The 14,002-nt window shown below is 39.6% G+C and overlaps 1 protein-coding gene across 19 annotated transcripts in view; it reads right to left on the minus strand.

The window, feature by feature from the left end:
• The window catches only part of IQSEC1 (IQ motif and Sec7 domain ArfGEF 1), a 322,066-nt gene that overhangs the window by 5,898 nt on the left and 302,166 nt on the right, over positions 1-14,002 (minus strand). For 16 of the 19 annotated variants that reach the window (XM_085073103.1, XM_085073102.1, XM_085073121.1 and 13 more), the window contains 5 exons: positions 13,308-13,433; positions 11,566-11,665; positions 8,221-8,394; positions 7,106-7,282; positions 91-140 (listed from right to left, as the gene is read on the minus strand). In XM_085073103.1, the coding sequence (XP_084929229.1) occupies positions 91-140; positions 7,106-7,282; positions 8,221-8,394; positions 11,566-11,665; positions 13,308-13,433 (627 nt within the window). The remainder of the gene's footprint in view (positions 1-90; positions 141-7,105; positions 7,283-8,220; positions 8,395-11,565; positions 11,666-13,307; positions 13,434-14,002) is intronic. The other 3 variants (XM_085073104.1, XM_085073117.1, XM_085073120.1) reach the window with 2 other exon arrangements.

Here is a 14,002-nt window from a genome sequence, read left to right on the forward strand (position 1 = left end):
AAAAAAGAGCAAAAAAATATATGTATATAAAAGAAAGGTTTGAAATGCACATCATCACATCCAGCTAGACATCAGGAACTTCCTACTTACTTCCATATTGCTGTCTAGCGATCCTGCACTGCTGCGTCGCCCACGCTTGCCTGCCCAGGACATGCAACAGCAGAGATTAGAGACTGCGACACGACCGGCGCCGAAGAGCTGCGGCCCCACGCTGCCTCTGCCCGGGGACAGCGGCTCGGGGCACAACCTCACAGCTTTAGGGCCATCAGCCACAGCAGCTTGCTGGACCTGGCTGGGTTTGAAGGGGTTGGATCGGAATTTGGAGGGCTGTTGTTGTTGTGAATCAACTAGCATGAGCGGGGTGTGATTTTTTTGTTTTTTAGATTTGCACAAGTCTTAAAGTACGTGTGTTTTAGCAGCTGGATTTAGTGCTGGGGTTGTGATGCTGAGCAGCAACAGTTTAAAATGGTTTGGTTTCCCAGGATCTAATTGGCTATGAAGTTCTTTTTCTTTAAACATTGAGATATACTTGTGGGGTGGCATTAATTTAAATGCAATATTTAATGTTGAAATACTCAGAACTTCAGAGTGAGGCACTGTGAGAGGCATCGGTTTTATCACTTCATCAGTTTTATCATTTCATTGGTTTTATCATTTCAATTTCAGCTTTGAACCTCAGTGGATTTCATACAATCTTCTTTAATGAGGTTTAAAAAAAACTAAACTTAATTTTTGATCAGCAAATCTGGAATCTGTCTTGACATTATGGCTAGATTTTGTTTGTTTAGCTGTGCAGTGCTTTATCTCTAAGTATGTTGGATTTGTCCTCCAACAGTTTCAAATTGCAACGACATTTGCCTAAACCCACACTTGAAACTCCAGACTGTTAGCCTAAAGAGCCAGAAGACCTCAGTGGCCCTTGTAGGACACAGGATCTCAGATTTTCTTTCTCATTTCACAGCAGAGAAAATGGCATCTGGCTGCAGTGGAAATAGAGATTTTTAGAAGATAGCTTGTGGGGCATTGCTTTGCAAAGTTTCAAAACGCTTTCCTGGCAGGGTGCAGAAACAAAGCTAAGCTTTGAGGAGTCCTCAGGAGCTCAGAGCTTCCCTAAAATCTGCATGGTTTTAGAAACCAAAGTTTTCTCAGTGCTCCCTCCTTGCTTTCCTGCAAGGCCAAATATCAAAGACAATCTCCACCCTGCATTGGCACTTTGCTGCCTTCAGAATCTTCTACTGTAAGAGGTGGTTTTGGGCGAGAATGTGAAGATTTCAGCATCACTGAACCAATGAGCGACATCCCCTCATCTCAGACACCCCAAAACCACCTGGGATCAGAAATAAGGAACATTGGAATTGGTCAGAGGACAATTCAGACTACCTAAAGGATCAGTATGATCAAAAAATACCTCCTGATGGATTTGTAAGCATAACTTTGACCTGGTTGGTCACTGCCCTGAAACACAAGTTTCTCTTAAGAGCTACAGTTCCAGGCTGCTGGAACATTTCCCCCTCTCATCATCATGGAGAGTTTGCTCCCCGGTACAAACCCCTCTGCAATGACATTAAACTGAGGGGAAGGTGTTTGTGGTCAAGGTGTTTTGTTTGACTTGTTAGATTTGTTGGGATTTGGAACAATTCCCCTGGATGGGCTCTTTGTCAAAAGCTCATCACTTCATCTCTGGCTGCAGTTTTAGCCTCAGCCAAACCATAGCTGTACTATCTTATGAGTCCCCCGAGAAAAACTGGTTTTGAAAATCCCTTATTTTGACTTCTAGTCAGGCTTTGATATTTTTCTGCTCTGATAACAGGATTAGTACTGATTAACACTCCAATCACTCTTGCTTGCTGATGCAAACACACTGCGACAGCCACCTTGGATCTTAGCAGTCAGGGTTGCAAATAAGACTGAGAGCTGACACGGGGCATTAAACGTGGCCAAAAATGAAGGAAAACACAACAGTCCAATGCCTTTTGCATATGGCAGGAGTCACAGTCTGATCAAATAACCACAGACACAGTAAATACGGACAGAGAGCGACAGATGGAATTTTGCTCAGAATAACTTCAGGGCAAAGTAGTACTTGCAAAGCCAAGAACAAACAGAAAAATCCTACTTAAAATGCCTGTAATTTCCCTCAGATAGGCACTATCACCCTACAGAGGCTTTGTTCATTTTCTTAAAAACAAATTGAACCCAATTCTGTACTGACATGCAGTGTGATGTGAAGGCTATTCAGTAAATCCCCATGAGCATTCCCCCTGCCAATGTGTGTTTATTCCAGACTGTTCCCTGCTCTTTGGGATGCCATCCCATCTCAGAAATCTCTCCCTAGAGCTCCAGCCTTCACATGCATGGCAGGAAAATGGTGACTCTCGACTGAAATTGCATCTAAGCATGTACTGGCAGGATAATTAGCAGCTGTGGTATAAAGCAAGGTGGTATTTATCAAAATCTGATGATTAGTTTTGCTTAATGTGTTATGCTTACTTTAATTTTTTAAGGCTGTTAGTGCAGGCTTTAATTTATTTTATAAAATTAAATTTCAATTAATTTAACCTTTTCTGATTAATTCCAACAATTCATTGATGCTAGATATGAATATTCCTTGTAAGAAATATCTTTAACTTACATAAGTGTATGTCCCATATATGAGCATGCATTATATGGGGCCAAGAATATTTCAAATTTATAGCAGAAATATGACGTGATTACAATATTTTTACAAACTTAACCATGCCAAAAGAAAATTGAACTTCATTAATAAAATCCATTGCACCTTGCAGAATGGATGTGTGCAGGACACACATCACAGGATGTGTGATGATCTCACAGCTCAGGCTGCAGATCAGTTCAGAACATGGACATATTTCTCACTGCTACTCTGTAGTTTTTGAAACTCTCTCCCGGGCCAGTGAGATAACTGATAGCTAAACAATGTATTATGATCTGGCTTTGTATGGGGGGGAAAATATGAAAAAAGGTTTTGAATTACAATATCCTCTAATCATTAGAGAGAACACTTTCCAGGAGGAAAAGGACTCTTGTGACCTTCGGATTTTCATCTTGATTTCTGTGTGAAACAAGTCCAGTCTCAAGATCACACGCTGATGGTGAAAATAGTTTCTGGGCATCTTTAGATTATTCTCAGAATCCTGATAAAGGCCAGGAGATGTGGAAACCACACTTCAGCCTGCCAAACTCCTCCTCCTGGCAAAGCAAACAGTGTCTTTTCCATAAGACACAAAAATTGGTGATAGAAAAGTGCTGAGGTACAGTAGAGGGTGTCCGGTAAAATAGTTGGGTGTCATCACACCCAAGATTTGTGTTACACAAATCTGTTTGATTTAAAGAACCCAGTAAATTCTATCAAGCCCTGTTCTGTTGCTATTCCACTGAGGAACAGGAAATGTTACAACAGTCACAAGGGAAGAGACAGGAAAAGGCTCTCCCTGTTTGGAAAGCTCTTCTAAAAAAGGAGTAAAAGACTGCTGGGATCCTCTGTGCAAAACCCACAGGGATGAGGGAGGGAATAACCCAGTGACCCTGCAGGGGAGGAGAAAGGGGCAGGGCACAGCACCATCCCAGCACAGATTGACTCAACAGATTAAGGGACTCTGCAATTCCACAAATTCAGTGTCTTTTTGAGGGGATTGCAATGCTGGGAAGTTCCACAGTCTTTTCCGTTACATTTTGGAATATAGCAAATTTAAACAAAATACATTCTGATATTGCTTCCTTAAAAAACAAGTCCTTTTTGGAAGGGAGAAACATAAAAAATTTAGAAGTTCACTGATTTTATAAGCGAATAGAGAAACAGAATTATTTTAATTCTGGAACTATTTTATGGTTTTGGTTTGTTTTGGTTTTTAAGTAGTCTTTATTGGCCTGTGGCTGTTTTGAGACAAGGCCAGCTCCCAATAACAGAACCACTGTACCACCCTGCACTTGGGCAGTACTGCCTAGGTATGCCAGTTGTGTAATACTGGGGCAATCAATGAAATTGCAGTTATTAAACCAGTTCAGTGTGGAAATATTATTCCCACCTTACACGTTAGGGATGTGGGAATAAAGCTGGATTTCCACTGTAAACTCAATGTGAAAGCACTGGGTCCCCCAGGAACTCAAAGTGGCTGGAATTTAAATTAAATAACCTAAAATCAGTCCATAAAAGTGGGAGAGATACAAAATGGGAAACACAACCGGTCCAATCCTTCCTGCTGTGCTTTAGTGACCAAATCACTCCTCCTGTGGAATAGTGGCCATGAGTGGACATCATACTTTGCCCATATTTCTGTAAACTCATAAAACTCAGCTTTAGATGCATTAAAATTTGTCTGGCTTCTACCATTTTTATATAAATTAAGAATTTCTAAGTCTGGAACAAACTAATTCAGTTCTTCCTTGACTATAGCTCAGGAAAAATGAAATAAAAATGACACATTTGTCTTCTGAGAAAAATAAAGCACTAAATATTTTTGACATATTCCCATCTTGGAACACTTGGTTGCCATATTCTGTTTTATATTCCATGGAAAGAACTGTCAATCCACAGGGAACAACAGCATCTCTTAAATGAAGAGACCCTCAGCACACCCTTCCACAGTTGTGAGTTGAGCTGTTGTGTCAAACACACAGCAGAACCACCCACAGGAAATGATTCCTCATGGACAAATTCTGCTTTTCTGTGCCTTTCCAGCACAGGAGGGACAATCAGTCAGGTTATCAGCATTTGTCAGATCCCAGAAGCTTCTGAATCATCACTCAGAGAAATTTAAAGTCACTTTCCACAGCCACCATTTACTGGGATGCCTGGGGGACAGCAATTGATTGTTTGTTTTCAAATAGTTCTGTCATGTACCTGTGCAGCCAAATGCTGTTCAGTCATATTTCCCTTCATTGAATAAAGATAAAAATTTGGGTTTGCAATGTTTGTTGGACATTTGTCTGCCTTACTGCATAAATATGCAACCAGGCCATCCTCTCATGTTGGTTAGATTTATTTCTGATTAAATGTAGAATGGGCCTCTCTAAATATCCACTTTCCTACAGGCCCACACACTCTTGTTCCTCCTCCTTGTTGATCCTGTGTTTCATCCACAAAAAAATTTGAGGCAGCCTAACTCAGTCCTGTTTTAGAGAAGCAATTTAATATGGGATAATCACAGGGGTGCAGTATTTTCCTAACTTAAAAGAGATTTCTTTGCTTTTCTATGGATCATCTCTCCCATATTGAAAATAAAATTAGCCTCACATGCAAGCTACTCCCTGAGAAAAGGCAGGAAAGACATGGATCATCTCCCTGAAGTCATTCCACCAAACAACAAAGCAAATAACAGGCAGGTCATTTCTTAAGTCAGTTGCACTGCACAAGACCAAACAGAAACTCTCCATAATTCTCAGCTATTTCAAGTTAAAATTAAGTTTAGTTGGGTTTAACAAACTCTTTGATAAACCCTACAGTCTGTGAGTGATTTCTACTTTTTATCATGGAAAAAGGTTATTTTCAGTAATAAGCATGCCAGTTGTAGGCATGCCATGTGAAATGTGTTTGTGATTACAAATGCTTGTTTGTTGAATTAAACCCATAATATGAATTCAAATACATGGCAGTGTTTGAAAGAGAGGGATGAGTAATTCTGATGGAATGAAAAAATCAATCAGAAATCACATTTAGGGGTACAGATACCCACTGAACTCACATATTAACAATATGGTAGTTCTCATTCTAATGAAATAAAACCAAAACAACAGAAAAGGATGAAGAGATATCCTCAAATCTGAGAGATAAGAGTGGTGAAGACTAGGGCTTGATCTAAAATCCACTGGAGCCAAACAAGCACCAATATTCAACTTCAGCCTGATTTTGGATCAAGTGCCTGAGTCTTTTTAATGAAGCAAATGGAGATATGAGTATGGAAGCCTAAACAGAGAAGAAAAGAATTGAAAGAGCTCACTCTCTACATATTTGTATGCACATACATATACCCACAAAACACAGGCTATCATTTCAGTTTACAACAATTTTATTTATTGCAACATAGCTAAAATCTCTTCTTTAGTTAAAAAAAGGAAATAGTTAAGTAGTGTCTAGTACTAAAGCTATACAGAATATTGAAATTATGACTACACTGTACATCACCACTGCAATTAAAAGAACAGATTAGAGTATGGAACACAGCCTATGAACTAAAAACCAAACAAATTTAAAAAAATAGATTTTCTACTATCCCTAGAAGTACTTTCTGAAGAGTGGACATGGTGTTGAGATACAAGTTCTTGTCAGTGACAGGAATCTTTAACACTGCAAGATTACATGGCTATGCCAGGTGTGAGGCAAACCATCAGATAAAAACATGCCAAACTTCCCCTGGCTTGCGTTGGCTAAAAAATCACACCACCACTGCTTTCCAGTCTTTAGCTGTTTTAATCAGTTAATAAAACTTAAGACACATCAGTGGCTTTGTGGGATATCAGTATTCTTGTCCACTAGGGCTTCTTTGGTTATACTGTCAAGAGTACTTCACAACAACCTCTTTTGCAAGAATTAGGAACTATGTCTGAATTACAAAACAAGAGCATCAGGGACACACTGAGTTACACAGCTCTAGACAGAATTTAGTAGGGCTTCACTCAATTTCATTCATCCAGGTGGTAACACAGGTACACTTGAGCACAGAATACACAGAAAGCGCTCATTACACAGAGACCAGGAGCTTTCCTTTCCTTTCTAGATCTACTCTAGGAGGAGAAAGAAGCAAAGGAGGTGAAAAAAAAGAAAGGAAAACTAAGTGAATTACTCCTAGCACAACTCAATAATTTCTTTTTCATTAAAAACTTACAATTTTTCCTCTGTCTTCACTGTCCTTTAAAAGTTTCTATAGCAACCTACAACACCTTAAATGCTTTCAAACAGTGGCAGCTTAATAGAACAAAGGGTGAAAAAAACCAAACAGAAATTAACCACGAGCTGTGTCAGGGGAGCTATTTGGAAGTGTGAGATTCCAGCAGTGCTATTTCTGGAGGCCCAGAGCGAGCTGGGCTCTGTGGGCATGGTGGAGGCAGCTTTGCATGCAGAGAGCCAGGGAGGAGAGGCAGCGCTTACCTGCTTCGGACAGGTCCCGCAGGGAGCTGCTCAGCGCGCTGCGCTTCAGCCCCTCGCCGCCGGCGTAGCTGTCATCCAGGCAGGCCCTGGGCAGCGTCCCATTGCCAGAGTCCTTCTTCAGGCTGGAGCACTGCGACATGCTGGGACGCACCACCCCCTTCTGCTTCTCCAGCTCGGCTGCAACACACACAGCGATTCTGCAGTTGGTGTTTGCTGGCCGTGAAATGAGCGGGAACATCCCCGGGTTTGGAGGGGATTGGGGGAAGCAATGCCAGGGAGGAGCTTCACCCCTCTACCTTGATCACAGGGCCTCTTTGGGAAAAATGGGGTAAAATGTCATGTTTAGACACTCATGGAACTACCTGCAAAATGTATTGGTTTGAATCCACTTTCCTACAGGCCCACACACTCTTGTTGATCCTGTGTTTCATCCACAGAAAGATTTGAAGCAACCTAACTCAGTCCTGTTTTAGAGAAGCAATTTAATATGGGATAATCACAGGGGTGCAGTATCTTCCTAACTGAAAGAGATTTCTTTGCTTTTCTATGGATCATTATTGATCATTTATATGGATCACTCCTTATTGAGTACAGGAATAGCAACAGGGAAATGAAGAAAAATTCAATGGAACTTCTTGGAAGGGCCATCACTGAGAATTTCAGTGGGATGTAAATTACCCCCAAAATTCTTACTGTAATTTATGCTACAAATCACAGATCCAGCTCTCTGTCCAAATTACTCTTAAAATTCTTTCTGTAATTTATGCTACAAATCCCAGATCCAGCTCTCCTCTGTCCAAAGTATCCCTAAAATTCTTGCTGTAATTTATGCCACAGATCCCAGATCCAGCTCTCCTCTGTCCATTGTTATTTGCAGTTTGTCCTGGCTGAACTTCCACTGCAGCTACACTGCAGTAAACAGGAGTCAATGAACTCAGCTGGGGCTTAAGGTATTACTGTCTTTTTTCCTCCTTCTTCAGTCAAAGTCATGGAGAACAACACATTAGTTTTAACTTTTATGGAGTTCTAAGGAGTTTAAGGAGTTTCTAATATGTTATACACATATTGAGAATTTTCTTATTTTGAGTAGCTGGAAAATGCTCTATTATATGTACCTTTGTACTTACACTCTATTCTGTGCTTTTCCATTTCTTGAACTTCTGCAATTGACTCCCTCAAGTCATCTGTAAACTTCTTCCTGTCCTGAGGATTTGGTGCATTGAAATTTATGAGTACTTTGATATCTGCTCCTGGAACAGCTGACGTGAGCCGAATGCCATTGGGATAATCTGGAAGAAAAAGTCAAGACAAACTAAGCTCTGATTATTCCAATTGCTTTTCTTTTAGTAAAAATACCCACGAAAACTGAAGGCTTTTTACTTATATTACCACTGAGGATACAAAGTCAGAGAAATAAAAGTCTGAAGGCACAGAATTAGAATAAAAATCCCTAAGGTACATTGGAACAGCTTAACTGTCAAATACTGAACAAATATTGAAAGATATCTTTATGCAGCTGCTACCCGTAAGGTACAATATACATTATATATGAAAAATACCAGGAAAAAAGCAAAAAACTAAAGGGATAATTTTTATTTCATGGAACTGATCCCATGACCTACCTTACCCACTTGTGGCCAAAGTTTTGCTGAGTTTAAAGGCTACTTGAAGCACTTCAAATGCTGCAAATTGTCTTTAACTCATCATTTGCAGGAAGACAAACACACAAGCAGGTACAGATTTAGTACTACTTATTGAGTTGTGTTCCCTGTACATCCTGCTTTCCTTGTTTTCTTTAAGTAAAGTTAAAATGATCTGTGAAATCACATATTGAAGAAGTGAAAGGACTGGTTTGGTTTTTTCACCCATCTTTTGACCCATATTATGGACATTTTCATAATAAAAGGCAGAATTTCAGCAAACTGTCTGCTTCTTTTCTAGCTGGACATCTGAAATTTAAACAGCTGGTCAAAATTATCTCCTGGTTGAGACAGAAGGTGCATTTACAGAAAGATACTCAGAATGAAGATACATTCTGCTGCAGGAAACAGAACCTGTCTTTGCTTGAAGCACAGGCCTGGAGCAATGGGGTGTCAGCAAATCTCAACATGTGCATTTTAACTCATAAATGTTTTCTTTAACTCAGCTGCCTTCCCTTCTTGGTTTGCTAAAGCTCTCGAATATTTACTCAAGTATTTGAGCCCAAGTTCAAGGGCTGCCATGTGCTAAAACCTGCCTTCTCAAGAGCCAGCAGATGATGTAAGGCATTCTGGTCCCTCAAAGCCATCAGGTTCCAAAAAGACTTCAACTATTGAGAAACCAGTGTATGTGCTTGGCTTTTTAGGATACCTCAACTTTGGTTTTAGGGTACCTTAACTCCCAGATCAGAGCTGCAACTAAAAGTGAAGGAAGTGCATTTACAATCCTCAGGGAAAATAGAGCAACTGCCAGGAGGCTCAAGGGGTCCAGAGGGGAAGGAAAGAGGCAGGATTTGGGGATTCTGCTGGGATCTGCTGTCAGTATCTCACACAGCCAAAGGGCCCCAGTGCTGGGAAGGTTCAGGTGGAGTGTTGGCAACACTGGCATAGGGAATGCAGCAAACAGCTCTGCACCACTCCAGGGATAAAATAAAAATGCTTACAAAACCAAACAAGGAAACCTGGCAACCCCAAGGTCACCTGGGCTGCCCCCAGTTATCAACCAAGAAGGAATTTTCAGATAATATTCACAAATATTTTATTACCAGAGATACTTCTCCACACTGTATTGGTCAAGCATCAGGAAACACTCACATCAGTGTTTACTGGTTTCAGACATGCTCTGAGGTGATCTGCTTCCCCTTTATATTTTCTTAGTGATTTTGACTGAAAATGTAAAATATACTTCCCTTATGGCCTATTTATTTACTAGACATATATGACACTGTTTTCCTTTTTGGAGCTCATCCATCCCTCAACATAATTTCCTTCTATCATTAAAAGTCAATTCTTCTATCACCAGTCCCAGTCATGTTGTTCAACCTCACCAGCAGCCAAACCAGTATTTCTGTTGCTTCTGCTTTAACAACACTGACTTTTATTCCCTTGAAACCAGCTGACTCTGACAGCTGCTCCACACAGAGTTCCTGATGGCTCTGGTCAAAACAGCCCAAAGCTTGCTGGGGACAGGGGAGACCAGGAGTATCTAATTTTACAAACCAGAGGGGACAAATACTTCTCTTTCCCAGGTGGAAAACAGTGCATCCCACCTAACAGACACCAATATTAGAGTACAGTCTGTTCACTGATTCACTGCAGTGAATTCAACTCAGAAGCCCAACTGTGTCTGCCAAAGTGTCTCAGTTAAAATGCCTCCAGTTCACTGGGAGGAATCCAAGCCCTTACTCTTTGTTTCACTATTTTTATTTGATTAGTGTTTCTACTTAGCATGCTTGCATTTTAATATCTTTTACTTAACATGGCATCAGAGAATTATAAATCCTTCTATTTTTAGTAGAATCCAGGATAGATGTATTTGGCCTCCCTCTCCAAAACTGAATTTTATATCACGTAATGTGCGCACAAGAGAGAGAAAATGCATGTGTAAGCATAGAAATAATCTATGGGCTCCAGAGCTGTTGTGAGCTCTGCAGAATCTTCCCTTTGGAAATCTCCAGAGGCTTTGACTCAGTAAGAGCAATAGCTTTTTAGGGAGCACATTCTCAAGGACAAGGCAAAACTAAGAACTTTGCATGACAGAAAAACACAGGACTACTGCAGGTCACACTGGGCTGTTGCTAGTTTATCAGGGGGTGAAGGTTTGATTTACAAGCCATGAAGTCAGGTCAGGCTGTCTCTCTATGTACTATATAAATAACTCTGCTCTGCTGTCACTACTGATGCCATATTTGGGCTTAGAAGCAGGATTTTAACAAATTATTTGGGGTTTTGTCTGCTAAGAAGAATTAAAGATAAAAAGAATATTGGACTGATGCAGATTGCAACAGACATAAACAAAAGGTGTCAAAAAATAAAAGCTTGAATGCAGAGTCTGTGCTTTGTATTTGAATTTGAGGTAGCATACATTATCTAGGCAAAGTTAAGCCATAAATCAGGAAAATAAATTAAAGAGTGTTTTGAATTACAGATTTCATTAAATTGGTCATTTTTTATCATCACTCAGTTCCAGCTAACTAATGATTGACTCAGCAACAGATATGTTTGTTTCTTGACAATCATCTTATTCTTTACAAGTAATCACAAACACATTTGGGGAGATCTTTGCCTAAACCAAAAAACTCTAACAGCAGTCTTGCTGTTTTATATGCTGACAGCATCTTGTTTTAAACTTTAGGCCTAACTTAAATTCAGAGTAATTGTACTCCTACATTCAGAATCACGTCCTGTCCATCCTTTTCACATACACCATTTTTGTTTTATTTATGAACAAAGTGGTCCTCTAAAAAGAGAGGAAATACTTACACTGGTTCTCAAAGAGAAGAACTTGCATTCCATAGAGGGAAAAGGACTGTCGAAAACTGTATGTAACAGAGTTCTTCTTCTTCTGAAAGATCTTGGTCACCTGAAAGGTACCAAAAAACAAAGTGAAATATTCCTCCTACCAAATGTGTCTGTGGAAAATTCTTGCTCTGAAGAATTAGCGTAAGAGAAAACATTTTATTCACAAGAAAGCTATAAATCTGTCAGAAAACATGCACTTGTAATCTTTTCTGCAACTGCTGTATTTAATGTACTACTACTGAAAAAAGCAAAGCTCTGCAGCATCATCTCTCTAAAGCAGAAAGGTTAATATTTTATGAAGACACAAAGCCTTTGTGTTCTCTCTTCTTCAGAACTCTACTTCTTGAAAATCCAAAAAAAACCCAACCAAAAAAACCATGCATCCTTCCTGTGCTAGCAAAAAATGAAAATGTGTTCAAATTACCCTTAACCCCCTCCAAATTTAGGTGCTACCATATTTCCCTTCATCCCTCTTTTCTCAGTCTGATTCCAGGCAGGACCTCTCCATTCTTAGCCTTTATTCTCTTCTCCCAAACCTGCTGCACTTCCAAGCAGTGCCTGACACCTCCAATGGTGCCCTGCTTTCCCTCTGCCTTTTACAGTCCCTGACACAGAAAAAAGCTCTGACTCTGTGCAAACCTTGGTTTTTATTTTTTGCTACCACAGAAGTAACATATTCCTACTGACCATCCATGGTGGGGTTATAAACTGTGAGTGCAACTGCTCTGGCTCTTTATGACCCAGAGGTTTGTTTTTACCAGTTCTTCCGCATTTTAACTTTCAATGATGGCATTTTAGTAGAACTGATAAATTTGGTCTATATTATTCCCCAAACAGTTTGATAAAACTACTGACATCTGAGTAAGTAATAAAAAATGGCACGAAAGTTGCAACTGAAGAGGACAATGTTCCACCAGTTTCTCATGCTCACATTTACAACTTGGGAGGTTATACTCAGAAGAAAAAGGATTCATTTCTTTTATTTACTTCCTGGTTTTAAGGTCTGCAGGTATGTAAAAAATGACACACAATAACGTGTGTGTGAGGTGTGCCTTTTTCACAACAAAATATTCAGTATTTAGTTCTTAGTTCTCAGGTAACAGCCAAGTGCATTCCAAATAGAGTGCAACAAATTTTCCTGTTTTTAAGAGTAAATCAAGCAAATAATTCCAAGCTGTCCGTAGTTCTGTGTGTCTGCTTTTCAAAAGACTGGGTCAGGTTAAAGTCTGTGAGGGTAAGTACACACTAAAAAGCAAAGTCAACTGTAAAATCTATTTTAACAGATCCTATTCCTATTTAAATGCATAAACAGATCTGGCTTAGAGAACATCTGGGGAATACAAAGTAGGATGTAATTTTGGTTTTTCACAAGTACCTTGAATTCATTATTCATGGAATAAAGGATGTCTCTGTTTATCCATTAGGGAAATGGGTGAACTGGAGGTGAGGTTTTTTCTCTATAGTAAAAGCTACTGCCTCAAATACCTTCTTACAAAAGAGTGTAGCAATCAATAAAAGGTTTCAGTTTAAAAGCAAATTATATAGAATTAAGATACATATCTCTTAATCATCCCAAGATTGTTGGAATACAGGGTAACATATATTCATTTTTAGGAATGCTCACGAACGTAATTGCCAGTGATTTCATGGAGACAGGATTTCTGAATGCCTCCCTCTAAGTCTCTCTGCCTGAAAATACATACCACGAGAAGATCATTAAATAAAAATATTTCTCGTTGGTGCAATCCAAGCTTCTGAGGTTTATTTGGATCTGGAACTTCAAACAGCCTACAGTAGCAAACAAGCCTCCGGTGGGGGAGGGAGAGCACCTGCAATAATACAAAAATTCATGGTTCATATAACAACATTTAGCCAAGAAAGAACATTTTTCATACACAATTTTTTTTTTTTAATATTTCAAGTATTTTTACCTCTGTGCCCATTAGACTTTTTCATCAACGGACCAACAACAGGAACATAAAGATTTTAAGCCACAAACTTGCATGACATTCAGACTTCATCAAAGTTCTCCTATCAAATGCTCTCTTAACAGCCTGCAGCCCTGTACAGGGATGCCAGTGGAAGTTTTCTACTGGGGATAGAGTTTTACTTTGTGAAATGATAAAAACTTGAAAGAACTTGAGATTAACCTGAGTGAAAGCTCAAGGCAAGGGATGGTTGCTTCCATGAGCATTTTTGTTACCATTAGAAGAAAGGATGAAAAGCAACTTTAGCTTTTGTGAGATGCTATAGGTTAATTTTTGTCAGCCACTGAGTTAATTCAATTTGTTCATTCCCCAATCCCAAGGAAATGGTGACATCAGGACCAAGTAAATGCATTTTAAATGTCTTACTTTCTCAAGCCAGCAAGAAAATCAAGACTGATTTTTCCATTTTC

This window comes from Lichenostomus cassidix, chromosome 12 (assembly GCF_008360975.1).
Source record: "Lichenostomus cassidix isolate B80296 chromosome 12, HeHo_3.0, whole genome shotgun sequence".
Classification (NCBI taxonomy): Eukaryota; Metazoa; Chordata; class Aves; order Passeriformes; family Meliphagidae; genus Lichenostomus; species Lichenostomus cassidix.